Source organism: Aquarana catesbeiana, linkage group LG01, assembly GCF_042186555.1.
Source record: "Aquarana catesbeiana isolate 2022-GZ linkage group LG01, ASM4218655v1, whole genome shotgun sequence".
Taxonomy (NCBI): Eukaryota; Metazoa; Chordata; class Amphibia; order Anura; family Ranidae; genus Aquarana; species Aquarana catesbeiana.
The window spans coordinates 518894322-518911789 of record NC_133324.1 but is presented as its reverse complement, the minus strand read 5'-3'; the positions used below and the strand labels follow the sequence as shown (position 1 = coordinate 518911789).

Below are 17468 nucleotides of genomic sequence, written 5' to 3'. Positions count from 1 at the left end.
AGTTTCAGTCAGGGCTTTTTTTCTCAGAGAATATGGACAGTACTTACATATGGGTTATGACTAAGGCCTAATAGGATGAAACGTGTCAACTGACTTAATCTGCATTTGTTCACTGTGGCTATTCAATAAAATGAAGAAATTTTAAGAGCAACAATCAGAGTGAGGATAATTTTTTCTACATTACTCTACTCAGCCAGTGACTGTGGATCGAGCACCTGGGAGCTCTGCTATCTATGTGGTGTATGGGTAGTAGCACTGACTTTTCTGTTTATACTTACATATCCCCCTTCCCCCAAAGAAACCATCTATTGCTCACCTCTGCACACCTCTTTACTTACCTCTGTGCCTAGCCCTTCAATGCTCACCTTTGTACCCCCGGTACAAAGCTCACCTATGCCCCCCATCCACAGATCACCTTTTCTACACCAGTCCACAGCTCACCTCTTCACCCCCAGTCCACAGCCCCCTCTTGCCCACCAGTCCACAGCTCCCCTTTTCTCCTCCAGTCCACAGCTCCCCTTTTGACCCCCAGTCCACAGCTCCCCTTTTCTCCTCCAGTCCACAGCTCCCCTTTTGACCCCCAGTCCACAGCTCCCGTTTTCTCCTCCAGTCCACAGCTCCCCTCTTGTCCCACAGTCCACAGCTCCCCTTTTGTCCCCCAGTCCACAGCTCCCCTCTTGTCCCACAGTCCACAGTTCCCCTCTTTTCCCACAGTCCACAGCTCCCCTCTTGTCCCACAGGTCCACAGATCCCCTCTTGCCCCACTGGTCCACAGCTTCCCTTTTGTCCAACAATCCACAGCTCCCTTTTGACCCACAGTCCACAGCTCAACTCTCCACCCCTGTCCATTAGTGGGGAATTTTGTGGAGACATTAAAACCAATAAGGGTGAGAGAGAGGTAAGACAACACCTCTCATTCTAGAATGCTCAAATCTAGCCAGCAGGCAGGGTAAGTCCGAGTTCATTAAGACATGCGTTCCCAAGAAAATAGGCACTTCTGAACTTACTGGGCCACGAGTCACCATCACCCCTACTCGGTCCACCACCTGGTCTTCCATTTAGATCTTTATCCAGGTGACACCTTCTACTAAGATTGTTATTGGCTGTCTTGAGGGATAGCCATGATGGGTCCAGTTGGTCTAGTGTTCCGAACCACTGGGCATAGAAGTCATACTCTATGACAGTGACCTTGGAACCAGTGTCAATTAGGTATGTGATCTCTATTTACATTAAAGAGGGAGGTCACCACTGGACTAGGTGCGACCATGGACTTTGATTTGCTGGGACCTTGTGCTGACTTTTCTGGGAGTCTATCTCTGTCCTGGGAGCCACTAGTTTACCTTCAGACTGGGCGTGCTTTTGGATTAAAACTGGCCACAGTTCTTGTGTATATGTCCAAAGTGGCCAACAGCTCTTCTAGTCATCCTCTGGGTCTCTCCATAATGGATTCTCACCTTTAATGGGAGGGGCCGAATCCCATTTGATAGAGGACATTTCCTGTTTCAGGGAGGCCACATCTAGAGCGAGTTCCCTCAACGTTGTGTGAATGGCTGACAGAGGTAAAGGAGCCAAGGCCTTCTCTTTCAAGTGCAATGGGTCATACCTTTTTGTCACTGCCACAGTTGCCTCTGCATCTTCTTGTGCCTGCTCAACCATGTCCACCACAGCCTTCATTCCCACCAGAGGTATTATTGGCACAGCCGTGCACATCCCTCTTCTCCAGGAGTTTCCAGAGATTCTTAAGTGCTACTGCTTTGTGAGTGAGGCTCTCATCGTCCTACTGCCCCTGGAAAAAGAATCTCTTCCTCAACTCTGGGACTGTCACATTTTCTCCAAATAGATCCTCCAGGCATGCCACAATCCTCTTCAAGCAGTGGATATCAACGCTAGGCAGGTGTCATCTTTTAAGGAGTTGATAGCCATCTCAGCAATCAGCTGGGCAGGAAACTGATAAAGGCGCACAGCACCCTCTAGCCTCTCCTCCCACTCAGCCAGAGAAATATTGTAGCCAAGTGTGGGGAGGTGCAGCATGGTGCGGTGGCAGTAAATACTCAGAGTCCAGTTGCAGAAAACAGAACTTGTATTAAAGTTAAAATAAGGCGATTTCCAACAGAATGCCACAGCAATGTGTAGCAGCGCAGGTCTCGGATGTGCCAACAGCTTCTGTCTTAATGGGCAGAATGTGGCCTGGCCCGGGCCGTGCCCAAATGGGGAGGTCTGGAACCTCTCCCTGCCACTAATCACTGTCCCAGTCAGATGGGTGCCCTGTCTCTACACTACCCACCTACCACGTTCCTCTTAACTTCTCCTTAACTTAAAGAACTGCGATGCGGCTGTGGTTGAGCGCCACCTACAATGGAGAAAATAGGCTGCACCTGCCTACAGCTGCATTCGTTTTGCTGACAGTATTACACTTTCTGTTTTAGTGGGCCAGTGCTCACTTGCTGTATTTTATCTATGTAGCAGCAGCCTTGTCACCCTAGGACAGGAAGTATGTTAGATGTACAGAACATCTCCCCCTATCTCCATTTTTAAATCATATGTGTTCTGTAGTTCAAAAGCTGAACTAGACAGGGCTGAAACACTGTTTCAGATAACACTGCAGAGTGCACAGGACAGTACTGGGATTCTGGCTGGATCAACAGATATTTATAGCACTTATCAAACAAAACAGCATCAATTGTATATTTAACAGACCAAAAGCAAACAAGAGAAGTTAATCGTAATGCCCTGTACACACGATAGGATTTTCAGACAACAAATGTCGATGTTAGCTTGTTGTCGGAAATTCCGATCGTGTGTAGGCTCCATCGGACATTTTCTGTCGGAATTTCTGACAAACAAAATTTGAGATCTAGATCTCAAATTTTCCGACAGCAAAATCCATTGTCGGAAATTCAGGTTGTGTATACAAAATTCCACGCTTGCGTGGAATCAAGCAGAAGAGCCGTACTGGCTATTGAACTTCATTTTTCTCGGCTCATCATATGTGTTGTACGTCACCGGGTTCTTGACTTTCGGAATTTCCGACAACATTTGTGTGACCATGTGTGTGCAAGACAAGTTTGAGCCAACATCCGTCGGAAATAAATCCAGGATTTTGTTGTTGGAAAATCCTATCGTGTGTACGGGGCATTAGGGTTTACATGCACGTTTAGGTCATAGCAGACAATACTCTTACTATTAGGACTTGTACATATGCAGGCCCAGTAGTTTGTTACCTGGTAACTGTTATCAATAGGCTCCACAGAAGGCCTTCCCATCTGATAGACCATGGCAGAATAACAGATGCAGATAGTGAGCAATGGCAGCATGTATACCACAAGGAAGTTGTAAAGAATAAAAGCCTTCTCATGATAAACTGATGGGAACAATTCAATGCAGTACATTTGTGGTCCAAACCAATAGCCTTCTATGAGCTGGTTATAAATAGGGACTGGGATAGATACAATAAAAGAGCCTGTAAAGAAAAAAAACACAATAAACCGTAAAATAAGAAAATGTTTTTATTAATTAAATTCTAATGCACCATTCTATTAGAAAAAGAAATACATCTGTCCTAGTCTTTTTCATTTCTAAATCTACTATCTACTAGAGCTAAAGACAAAATGTACTTCCTTCCCATAAGTTGATTCTTCATTAACAGGTTTGAGCTGACCAACATGAAATCTCATACACATACATCAATGTATTGGCATTGTTGCTAATTTATTATTTTGGGATGCAAGACCTTCCATTGGCTAAACCTATTCAATGAAGATCCCAAAAGGTAAATTACTAGGTGAAAGTCGCAATTGGTTTCTAACCACCAAGTTAAACAAGTTAACCAAGCAACAAGTTAAACTGCATTTAGAATGATCTTTCTATACTTGGAAATCAAATTTCTCAACTTGAGATAATGAATTGGAGGAGTGCTTAGAGTCACCAGGCAGGTTCTTTCCATGCACTGAGGAGCTCCAAATGCACATTCTATAGTTGGTCAGGTTAGAACAAAAAAACACAAGTCCTTCTAGTGCAACAAACAGAGAAAAAAACTAATATAAAACTTGCATAAATGTAATCCTATATTCACAATTAATTCAGACGAAGGCAAAACCCCCAATAAAGCATGATCCAGCAGGGAAATTTTTTTTTCCTGATCCCCCAGGAGGCAAATAAATATTCCCTGAATCATCTACCCTTGGTGTTCATTACCTATAAATGTTAGCATCCAGTTGTATTTTGTGCATTTGGGAATGCATCCAGCTCTGTTTTAGTCAAATCAAAGTTTATTAGGAAAGGACAAGTAAAAAAAAAAATACACAAATGGATTTACATTACAGGCCAAGATTAATTTAAAAAAAGAAGATGTATATGCACAAAGGTTGACTGATCACCACTCACCACTATATGCACCAAGGTTGACTGATCGAGGGATGAGCTCGATGTTAGGGTCGAAAATAAGTTTGACACTAACATTGGGTGTTCGCCCGTTGGCCAAACAGCGAACATTATGGCCAATCACAGCGCGCTCTGCTAAGGGAGCCATAATTGGTCAAAGGCAGGGTGCCTTTGGCCAATCATGGCTCAGGGGACTAAGTCCACACCCCACACTATATAAGGCTGCTTACACGGTGACCGTGTGTAGTGTTGTTGGCGTGGACAGAGAGATAGCTTGATTTAGATTAAGGCAGGTTATTTAGTTAGTTAGTGGCAGTGTATTTGATATATATATATATATATATATACAGTCAGTTTAGTAAAATATATATATATCTATATCTATCTATCTATCTATCTATCTATCTATCTATCTATCTATCTATCTATCTATCTATCTATCTATCTATCTATCTATCTATATCTATATATATATAGTTATATATATATATCTATATATATATAGATCTATATATATAGATATATATATAGATATATATATATAGATATAGATATATAGACTCTGCATTTAGAATAGCCATTTGCTAAAATCATTTAAGTTAATTTTTTTCCTCATTAATGTACACACAGCACCCCATATTGACAGAAAAACACAGAATTGTTGACATTTTTAAAGATTTATTAAAAAAAGAAAAACTGAAATATCACATGGTCCTAAGTATTCAGACCCTTTGCTGTGACACTCATATATTTAACTCAGGTGCTGTCCATTTCTTCTGATCATCCTTGAGATGGTTCTACACCTTCATTTGAGTCCAGCTGTGCTTGATTATACTGATAGGACTTGATTAGGAAAGCCACACACCTGTCTATATAAGACCTTACAGCTCACAGTGCATGTCAGAGCAAATGAGAATCATGAGGTCAAAGGAACTGCCTGAAGAGCTCAGAGACAGAATTGTGGCAAGGCACAGATCTGGCCAAGGTTACAAAAAAATTTCTGCTGCACTTAAGGTTCCTAAGAGCACAGTGGCCTCCATAATCCTTAAATGGAAGACGTTTGGGACGACCAAAACCCTTCCTAGAGCTGACCGTCCGGCCAAACTGAGCTATCGGGGGAGAAGAGCCTTGGTGAGAGAGGTAAAGAAGAACCCAAAGATCACTGTGGCTGAGCTCCAGAGATGCAGTCGGGAGATGGGAGAAAGTTGTAGAAAATCAACCATCATGGCAGCCCTCCACCAGTCGGGGCTTTATGGTAGAGTGGCCCGACGGAAGCCTCTCCTCAGTGCAAGACACATGAAGGCCCGCATGGAGTTTGCTAAAAAAACACCTGAAGGACTCCAGGATGGTGAGAAATAAAATTCTCTGGTCTGATGAGACCAAGATAGAACTTTTTGGCCTTAATTCTAAGCGGTATGTGTGGAGAAAACCAGGCACTGCTCATCACCTGTCCAATACAGTCCCAACAGTGAAGCATGGTGGTGGTAGCATCATGCTGTGTGGGTTTTTTCAGCTGCAGGGACAGGACAACTGGTTGCAATCGAGGCAAGATGAATGCGGTCAAGTACAGGGATATCCTGGACGAAAACCTTCTCCAGAGTGCTCAGGACCTCAAACTGGGCTGAAGGTTTACCTTCCAACAAGACAATGACCCTAAGCACACAGCTAAAATAACGAAGGAGTGGCTTCACAACAACTCCATGACTGTTCTTGAATGGGCCAGCCAGAGCTTCTCTGGAGAGACCCAAAAATGGCTGTCCACCAATGTTTACCATCCAACCTGACAGAACTGGAGAGGATCTGCAAGGAGGAATGGCAGAGGATCCCCAAATCCAGGTGTGAAAAACTTGTTGCATCTTTCCCAAAAAGACTCATGGCTGTATTAGATCAAAAGGTTGCTTCTACTAAATACTGAGCAAAGGGTCTGACTACTTAGGACCATGTGATATTTCTTTTTTTAATCATATCTTTTTTTATTTGGTTTTTCAATTTATACAATATACGTCATAACCAGTGTAGAGTACAAAAGGCAAACAAAAAAACACATATTACAATAAATATTTCCCAGAATCACCATCAATTATAAATATATCTTACCCTACCTTTTTCCCCTTAAACCCTCCCCCCACCCCTGTTCACCCTCCCTCCTCCCCACCAGTTGCTAATTTTTAGAAATAGTTGAATCCTACGCTTGGTAATACTTCCTACCCCACTGAGAGTATTGTGCACATTACTTATTCCCTATTATCCATTTCCTCGTGCATAACTTCCTTTCCTCGATACGGTTTCAAATTTCCCTATTCTCTCCTTGACACCACCTACCCCAAATCCTAATAAACTTCTCATAGCTTCCCCTTCTAATATATATAGTCCTTTCTGTTCCCACTAGTACGTTCATGGTACTAATCCATTCTTCAGGGGTAGGGGGCATTGTTGACAGCCATGCTTTTGCGATCAGTTTCCTGGCCTGGTATAAGCATCGTATAATTGCTATTCTTATGTAGGCATCCCCCATATCCTCTTTGATTAGCCCCAGGACACAGACTTTAGCCTCGGACTCCAGCCTTATCCCGGTCCTAACCTCTATGATGTTTAGGATCTCGGTCCAGTACCTCACTAACTTCGGGCATCTCCACATAATGTGTATAAGATCGCCCGTATCTAGACATCTGGGGCATTTGTCGTCTGGTCTACGACCCATTCTATGCAGCCTCTTGGGAGTGTAGTAGGCTCTGTGCACAAGCAAGAGGTGCGAAGCCCGCTGCGACGGAGAGAGGGACACCAGCGGACCAAGCTCCAGTATTCTCCCCCACTGTTCTTCACTCAACTCCCCCACATCGGCCTCCCACCCCTCCCTTGCGCGCAAGAGTGGGGTCAGGCCAGTTGCCCTGTTCATTAGTTGGTCATAACTTACTGATATTAGCCCCTTCGGGCTATGTGCCCTTACCACCTTATTAAGAAGTGCTGCGCTACACCATTCCAGTGCATTGGTCTTAAATTGCTTGTCTAATGCGTGTCTAATCTGGAGATAACAGTAAAATGATTCCTTGGGGATAGGAAACTCCCTCCTTAGATCCACAAAAGATTTTAATATATTGCCAACATATAATTGTGCTAGCCTAGTTATTCCCGCCCTTTCCCAGATCCTATTTACTCCTATCGCCTGCATTTCTTGTAGCTGCCTATTCTGCCATATAGGTGTGAACTCCGTAGCCCCCTTATATCCCATTTCAGTCTTTACTAACCGCCAAACTTTTATGGCCAGTTTGTTTGTTGGGGATGGGCATCCTAATGCTCCGGCTTCCAATGCCCCTGCCAAGGATTTGTGCGGGCTCCCTGACAGCATGATTTTAACGCTGGAGTCCACTTCCCCCCCATGTTCACACCCACCCAGATGTTGCCGTTGTGACGCCAAAAAGTACCTGTATGGGTGGGGCACCGCCAATCCCCCCTCCCTGTTGGGTCGCTGCAAGGTCTGGAGACTGATCCTGGCCTGGCCCTTTCTCCATATTAACTCACGGAAATTAGCATTTATTTTTAAAAACCAATCCCTCCCTATCCAAATCGGTGAATTGTGTAATATATACAACAGTTGAGGCATCCAAATCATCTTAATCAGATTTATACGCCCCGCCATAGATAAAGGAAGCCGAGACCAAATGTCTTTCTTCCTTCTGAACTTTTCCAACAGCGGAGCTAAATTGTCTTTAGTATACTGCATTGGATTATTGGTCACCATTATACCCAAGTATTTAACCTTCTCCACCACCCTGAGACGCGAAACCACCTGCGGGAGAGAACCGTTGGTCGAGTCAATCGGGAGGAGTGAAGATTTCCCCCAATTGACTATTAACCCTGATACTCTCCCAAACCCTTCCACCAGCTGCATTGCATTTTCTAACGATGGCCCCATGTCCCCCAGGAATAACAATACATCGTCAGCATATAACGCTATTCTATCCTCGCCCTCTTTCCTTTTGTAGCCCTGTAGACCTGCTGATTTTCTTATTACCTCCGCGAAGGGCTCCATTGCCAGGGCAAATAGCAGGGGGGACAGGGGACACCCCTGCCTAGTCCCCCTCTCAAGAGAGATCCCTTCCGAATATGTATTATTTATTTTCAGTCTAGCACTGGGGTGTCGATATAGGGTCTTAAGCCACTTAATAAATAGGGGGCCAAACCCAAATTTTTCCAATGTCCACTATAAGTACTCCCATTCCAGGGTGTCAAATGCCTTGGCAATGTCCAAGGACAACATCACCCTGGAGCCTGGGTTCTCTACCGGGGTCTGGAGGTTCAAGTACGCCCTTCTTATATTTTTACTAGTAGACCTGTTCTGCACAAACCCTGACTGGTCCGGGTGAACCAAGGTAGATATACATCTATTCAACCTGGCAGCCAGGATTTTTGCCAGGATCTTGGCGTCTGTGCCCAGCAATGAAATTGGTCTGTATGACGAGGTATCTAACTGACTATTCTCTTCTTTCTGAATCAGTACAATAATGGCTTCAGACATTGACAACGGCAAGCTACCAGCTGCAGCCGACCAGTTCAATGTTTTCCACAGTTCCGGGGCCAGCACCTCCCCATATTGTTTATATACCTCAGATGGCAATCCATCCGGGCCTGGTGATTTTTGATTCGGCATGTTCTTTATTGCCTGCCAGACCTCTTCCAATGTTATCGGTGCTTCCAGACTATTCCTATCTGCGTCTGAGAGCACCGGCAACTCAGTACCTCCCAGAAACTCCTCCATCTCTGCTTGTTCAGGGCTATGACGCGATTTATATAGATCCCTATAAAATTCTACAAATGTTTTGTTAATTACCCTAGGATCTGAAGAGATATCCCCCTCCTTTGTTTTGATCATGGGGATTGTTGAAGAGGACGAATTAGTTTTGGCCAGCAAGGCCAACGTCCGGCCCACTCTTTCGCCCTCTTCAAAGCTCCTCTGCCTCTGAAAAACCTTCCTATTCTCTGCTCTTCTAATTTCTTCCTTTTTGTATTTTTGTTGTTTCAATACCCAGTCTTCCCGGTTTTCATTCGTTGGGTCTAGAACATACTTTCTTTCTGACTCCCGAACCTCTTCCCTAATAATCTCTCCCCTCGCCCTTGTTTGTTTCTTTATTTTGGATATCTGTTGAATCAAGAGCCCTCTGAGGTATGCTTTTAAGGCGTCCCAAATCACACCCTCCGAGGCAGTACCGGTGTTAAATTGAACAAATTCTCTCAGTTTTAAACTAATTTCCTCTCTATTCCCCAGTAAGTCCAGCCATGCTGGGTTAACTGTCCACAATCTCCGACCCCTATCCTCCTGCATGGTTATTATCATTGTCAGTGGCGAGTGATCGGACACCCCCCTTGGACGATATTCAATACTATTTATTAAGGGCTGGGCTTCCTGGTTACCAATGGCCATATCAATACGGGATAGGGTATGGTGGGTCGCTGAGAAGCAAGAATATTCCTGACTATTAGGATTGCGCGCTCTCCACATATCACACCACCCAACCTCCTCCAAAAACTGTGCCAACCTTCCCCCCGGCCCTCCACCTCCACTAAGCCCTGGGGGGAACCTATCTAATCTGCTATCAAGGACAGTGTTGAAGTCCCCTACTATAATAACTGGGACCTCTCTTTTATCTTCCAAAAACTCAAGCAGCAGGAGCAATATCTCCATTTTGAATGGTGGGGGAATATATAAATTTGCTATGACAAAAGATCTGCCCTCAATTAAACAATGCAAAAAAATAAAACAGCCCAATCTATCAATACTGACATCCCTGCAGGAAAACGTCAACCCCTTCCTAATCAGTATACTCACTCCCCTCGAGTAGGAGGAGTACACTGAATGATATTGTATCTGAAATTTATTATTTTTAATTAATAATTTAGTCTCGCTGGTCAAATGCGTTTCCTGCAAGCATATCACCTCAGCAGCACAAGCATCTAACTCCTGGAATACAGTGGCTTTTTTCACATAATCGCTCATCCCCCTGATATTCCATGAGCTTAAACCAAATGTTCTAGGCTTCATTCAACCTTGTACACAATAAATACCCGCTATGCAAATACCAGGGTATAGTTACCCTTTTCCTTATACAATGGACAGTCACGGCTGAAAATTGACACTGTTCCATACCAGTACTTTTTTGAAGAGATACCAAAGAAAGCATTTCCCACCTCATGTTCTGCTTTACCGCATGTGCCCACATACCCCTTTTGCTTTTGTGTTTCAAATCCTCAATAGTCCTACCTACCACCCTCAGTGCTATTATTATGGGAAGGGAAGCGAGCGACTCCGGGGGACCTATACCCCCACATCCCTCCCTCCCACCTCCATCCACAACAGTGTCATTAACCCACCTAAATTTTTTAAACTTTAAATATTTACACTTCATTTCATTTATCTTCAACACATTTTTTAACAGTGCTCTGTGCGATTTTACCTTAATTTTTGCAACTGTGGAGCCCCCTGCTTTAAATAATCCCTTCTCCTCCCCCCCCCTGTGCCTCACTTGGCATGCCCTAGGGGCCTTCCTTGTGACCTTACTACTCCCCTCACCCCACTTCATCCACCACCCCTCCCTCCACCCTCCCCACCCACCACCCCCCTCCCCCTTCCCCCCCAATAAACCCATCAACCCAAGGGTTAAAATAACCCTCTTCACCACACTAAACATTTCTTTCACTCTTCACTTCAACCACCCTACACTCTCCCTCCCAACCCCTAATGCTGCCGAGCAGCCCAGAAAGAGAGAAAAAAAAAAAAAAAACGCATTTATAAGTTCCTTTTGTTCTCTTCAAACCAGTCCGTGGCTCCTTTAACCGTTTCGAAAAAACGGGTAGTCCCTAACGCCTCAATACGCAATCGTGCTGGATACAATAGCGCATATGAAATATTGTGGCTCCGTAAAGTGCGCTTAATGTCCAGAAAACCTGCTCTTCTCCTTTGTAATTCCGGGGAGTAATCTGGATAGATCGAAACCTTTGCACCGTTGAAAAGGACATCTCCTTTTTCTCTGGATTTTTGCATTAAATTCAGCTTATCTTTGTAATTAAAAAATCTAATTATCATTGGTCTTGGGCGGTCTCCTGAATATACTGGTCTGGAAGGGACTCTGTGGGCTCGCTCAATAGAAAAAAAATGTGAAAAAGCCTCAACCCCAAAGACTTCTTTCAGCCAATTTTCCATAAATTCTTCAGGGCGGGGGCCCTCAACTTTCTCGGGGAGACCCATCACTCTTACGTTTTGTCTTCGTGACCTATTCTCCCATTCATCCATTTTGAGCTTGTTAGCCTCTAACTGAGCTTGCATTTTCTTAAACTCCTGTCGCAGTGGGGATACGGTGTCTTCTACTTGGCTAACCCTTTCCTCCACACATTTAATTCTCTCCACTGATTGCTGGATTTCTTGTTTAATATTGCCAACTTCCTCACTTAGAGTTTTCAGCTCTTCCCACATCCCACTTATCGAACTCCTACAGGCATTTATAGCGCATAGTATCTCTTTTAAAGTGGGATCCTGTTCACTGGCTACAGCTGCGATGGGGGTACTATCCCCTATTCCTCCCAGGGGCTCCCTCTCCGGGCTTTTTTTATTCGCTGTTCTCGTACTAACCACCGGGATATCGGGACCTTTCCCCAGGCTTTTTCTGTCCCCAGAGCCCCCCGCTGACATCTTCCCCGCAGGTGGCTGATTATTTTTGGCTGGGGACTGCGAGGTACTGTGGGCAAATTTTTCCAGCTTTGCCGCAGCCGCTGCTGCGGTTGCGTTTAGGGACCCCTTCTCCTTTTCTTTGGCTGAGCGGGTAGCTTGAACAGGCATATTATCATGGGGATGATGATGCTGATCTTCCCCTTTCTTCTTGGTCATAGCCACCCAGGACACTATTTTGGAAATTTGTATCCCTCCAGCCTAACCAGTCCAACAAACAGTCCCTTCACGCTTTAAAAGTCCAAGCCTCTAAGACAACAAGAGATGAGCTCCCGGTTCCCTCTTTTAACACAGATTCAATACACTTTGCTTTTATATATAGATCAGGTTTGTTACCTGTCTTTAGTTGGCTTCAAGGATGTCTGCCGGTCTTTTGCCTGGGACTCTGCAGGTAATCCATCCAGCTCCACCGTCCTCCATTCAATATAGCCGCCTTTTCCTCAGCAGTTCTCTAGCCACCATATCTCCACCGCTCTTTCCTGTATCTGTCTCTGGGTTAACTCACTCAACTTTCCTTATTCAGCCTCCCGCAGTGTCTGTGAGCTGTCACCAGGCAACATTCCACCGCCGTGCTCGTACACAGCGGAGGCACTGTGTCCAGGTTTCCCTTCGGCTCCCCCTCGGAGCTCTACTCAGCAAAATCACACAGCGGTCAGCTGACCACAGACAGCTGATCCTTCCCAGGCTCTCCTCCTCTCCTCTCTTATCTCCCCACAAGTCAGGATGCCGGTCGGGAAGCCGGTAAGACCGATGGTAACCTGTGAGATCCTTGGGGCATAAGCTAAGCAAGATTCAGGCAGCTTCACAGGGCACACACACAGCTGCCAAGGTCCCCACTTCACCGCGCTGGAGCAGCATCGGAGTCGGGGCCGGGAGAGAGCACACACACACCGCTCACACCTGCATCCGGTCACGCCCCCGTCCACCTCATCATCTCCACTGGGGACCATGTGATATTTCAGTTTTTCTTTTTTAATAAATCTGCAAAAATGTCAACAATTCTGGTTATTTCTGTCAATATGGGGTGCTGTGTGTACATTAATGCGGAAAAAAATGAACTTAAATGATTTTAGCAAATGGCTGCAATAAAACAAAGAGTGAAAAATGTAAGGGGGTCTGAATACTTTCCATCCCCGCTGTGTAGATATATATATATATATATATATATATATATATAGGAAACAACAAAAAGGGATTGCTGCACAAAAAATGTTTTAATGAAAAATATGATCAAAAGTATATAGGCCATCATCTTAACAGTTTCGGGCTAACACAGATCACGCCCTTCTTTAAAACATGGTGCCTATAAATATTGACATACAGTACATGGTACAATTTATATAGAGCAGATACATCTGCATACTATTAAGTAATCAACCAGCCTGTCTGGAATCAATTAATCACTGGATCTAAGACACATTATAATAAAAGTCCAAAATCTATTATACAAAAAGGATCCTGGAACAAAAAAAACAACAGGTATGACTGTTTTCCACACTTCACAGAATACATCAATCGATCAAACTCCTGAATAGAAAATAAGAAAAGAAAAAAAGAAAAAGAAAAAAGAAAATAACAATAAGTAATAATAAGTTGCGCTGACCCCAAAAATAAACAAATGTGAACAAGTGATAGATAGCTGCTAGCACACAAACAAACCAAGTCCCATTATTTATAAAAAGAATAAGTGCAGCGCTAAAAAGTGAGTGAATCAAACATAAGATTGGTGATTCAAACATAAGATTGGTGACAATAATAAGAATACTACATGTGTGTATACATATGTGAATGTGTGTGCCTAAAGATGCACGCACATGCACATATGTGATAAAGTGCAATTGCTCAAAATTACCCATATGATTTATGACCAAAAAATAACATAACATAAAACAAGAAAAATTATACAATAACCAAGAAAAGCAACATTAAAGAAATAAATACAGATTAAAATCTGAATTTAACCCCTTAGGTTGAAGGGTATCAAGCCGATGTATCCAATGGACTTAGTTACATATAGTAGTTACATAGTTAGTAAGGTTGAATAAAGACACCAGTCCATCCAGTTCAACCTGAGTAAGTACACACTCACATCAGTCCCTACCCTCAAGGACCCCAACTCACATTCATATACTAGGGCCAATTTTTGGACAGAAGCCAATTAACCTACCAGCATGTCTTTGGAGTGTGGGAGGAAACCGGAGTACCCAGAGGAAACCCACACAGCCACAGGAAGAACATGCAAACTCCAGGCAGGTAGTGTCGTGGTTGAGATTTGAACCAGCGACCCTTTTTACTGCTAGGGAGCATGCCCTAGCACCAGTTGGCGCCAGTGGGCCTATTTAAAGGAGGCCCCAGCAACTGATCGGTGCTGACTGGTCTTCAGCTGTGTCCCTGTTACTCTGAACCTGTGTTATTCTGCCTCATTCCTGTTGCTGACCTTGGCTCCCGTTTACCCGGCTCTGAACTCTGTTATACCTGATCTCTGGTTCCTGATCCTGGCTTCCCATCTGACCCCTCTCTGCCTGATGTTCCGGTACCCTGCTGCCCGCCTGTTGATGAACCCGGCTTCCCATCTGACCGGTCTTTGCCTGATGTTTCGGTACCCTGCTGCCCGCTTGTTGACGAACCCGGCTATCTCTGTGACCTGGTCCTGGTGCCCAGCTTGGCCCAGCACAACTACCCAAGTGTCTGCAACTACAGTCCTGCGACCAGCTGTGACTTCCTGCTTTGCATCTACAGTCCTGCGACCAGCTGCAACTTCCTGCAACAGGGTTCCTGGTCTCCACCTGAAGGCACTCGTGTGCCTCCAGTTCATTGGCTCCTTCTGTTTTACTCTCAGTGGGACCTGGACTGGAGATACAAGAGAGGCCGACCTTGTCAATTCAGTCTCCCTTCAGGTACGTGACAGTATTCCTGATTTACTGACATGTTGAATTTAAGGCCTGGAACCAATAGATTTAGGTACATGTTGAACAATGATAGCGGTTCAAAATCGCCCGTCCAAAAGGCAAAGGCGTCATCAATGAACCTGTATCATACTGTACAGTGATCATTGAAGAGAGAGCAATTATTAATAAATGCCTGCTCTATCATGTCCATAAATGCATTGGAATATGGAGGTGCCATATTTGAACCCATCGCTGCTCCAGCGAGCTGCAAATAATAGGTATCCTTAAATAGAAAAAAGTTCGCTTCCAAAACAATATTAAGTAAATCCATAAGGAATGAAATGTGTGCAGGTGTGTATGTTTTAGATCTATACAATAGACGTTTACATGCTTCTAAACCAAGGGAATGTGGAATGGCTGTGTATAAATTCGCTACATCCCATGTAACCAGTATCGAGCCAGGAGGTAATGCTATATCTTGAATTTTATTCAAAAAGTATTGAGTGTCCTGTATGTACGAGCGAGTGTGTACAATAAACGGGTTTAGACACTTATCTAAATATTTGGCCAACGGCATAGTAACTGAATCGGTACTGAAAACAATGGGACGTCCAGGAGGATTTTTAGAATCCTTATGGATCTTGGGTAACATATAAATGATCGGGGTGACTGGATGCTCCGAAATTAAATATGTCTGTGTGTTAACATCAATAATATTCTGTTTTACTGCCTGTGCTACAGTGGTTTTTATTCTGCTTAATACACGATATGTGGGATTAGTCTGCAGATGAGAATATACATTGAAATCTGCCAGTTGCCTGTAGATCTCCCTCTCATATTGATTGGTAATCGTTACCACTATCGAGCTCCCCTTATCAGCAGGCTTGATAGTTATTTCCCTGCGATCATATAAGGCAGCAAGAGCGTTAGTTTCCTCACGATTAAAATTGTTAGGTATATGGTCCCTTACTGAATGATTTTTTTAAATAAATCTATGTCTTCCTCTACCCTGCTAATAAACAACTTGGCTGCTGCACAAGAGGTAGGCGGCACAAAATTTCTTTTGTTTTTAAGCTGTAAGCTAGAGATATACAGCGGAGGAGAGTTGGTATCATTAATAGCAGGTCTAGAGGAAAAGAAAGACTTAAGACGAACTTGTCTAAAGAAATGATACAAATCCCGCTTCAATACAAATGTGTCCATTTTTGTTTTAGAACAAAAGTTCAGACCTTTGTTCAAAACTTGCAATTCTATGTCAGATAAAGAAGTAGATCAAATATTATGTACCATACATGTAGTTAGGTCCTCTGTTCCTGGTCCTGGTGGCAATGGATCTTGCTGTTGTGTTTTCGGTTTCTCTTGCCTCCTTCAAATGTGGCACCTCCCGTATGCCAATGCATTTATGGACATGATAGAGCAGGCATTTATTTATAATTGCTCTCTCTTCAATAATCACTGTACAGTATGATTGATAACGCCTTTGCAATTTGGACGGGCGATTTAGAATCACTATCATTTTTTAACATGTACCTAAATCTATTGGTTCCAGGCCTTAAATTCAACATGTCAGTAAATCAGGAATACACACCATTTTAGATACCTTATTATCAATTAAAGATGGACATATTATTAGTGACCTGTACAGGAAACCTACTGATCGTAATCAGTTATTAAAGTATTGTCATTTTCTTGGTCAAATTTGTTTATTGAAGTTTTATAAGACAGGGAACAGGTTCAAAAGCAATACAGGAATATACAATAGTAAGGTACAGTATAACATTATAATATGACAAAAGATAAAATTGTCTCTTACTTTAAACAAAAAATTGTCAACTCAGAGAGACATTTCCTATAGTGTTAAGAAAGCAAAAGTGTCTAAACATAGACTATGATAGAATAATGGAATCTCAATAAAACTATAATTTGAGTGTATCTAAAGTTTTAAATAAAAGAAGCGTTAAGGAATTGTCGCTCTCATATTTCAAGTAAGAGGAAGTTCCAATGGTTAATAACGTCATAGAAACATGAAATATAATTAAAAGTGACGCTATATGAACCTGATGAAGAGAAAGGAGTATAAGAAAGGAAAAAGAAAGGTAGGATAGCGAAAGGGTTAGAAAAGAAAGGAAAGAGGAGAGAGGAAAGGAAATGAAAGGGAAGGGATCTCCGAGGTAAGGCGCGTTTTCAACCATATATTAAATATGAGAAAATGAAAATGCATGGGAAATTTACCCAGGTATCAATAAGGTTGCATTGAAATTAGAAGGCAGGAAATGTGTCGTCCAAGGAAGCCATAAATTCTTGAATTTAGGAATTTTGTCATGCGTTATAGCCTCTGTTTTGGCATGAACCATGGTTTGATTAATTCTATAATTAGTTTCAGTTAATATCAGGGTACGAGTTTTCCAGGCTTTAGCAAATGTTTGTTTCACGGCTGTAGTAATCTGCAGCATTAGCTTGAACTGATTATTAGAGAGAATTGT

The 17468-nt window shown here is 43.3% G+C and overlaps 1 protein-coding gene across 1 annotated transcript in view; it reads right to left on the bottom strand.

Moving 5' to 3' along the window:
* Positions 1-17468, bottom strand: part of KISS1R (KISS1 receptor) — a 483392-nt gene that overhangs the window by 17946 nt on the left and 447978 nt on the right. The window contains exon 4 of the mRNA XM_073593503.1: positions 3222-3460. Within this exon, the coding sequence (XP_073449604.1) occupies positions 3222-3460 (239 nt within the window). The remainder of the gene's footprint in view (positions 1-3221; positions 3461-17468) is intronic.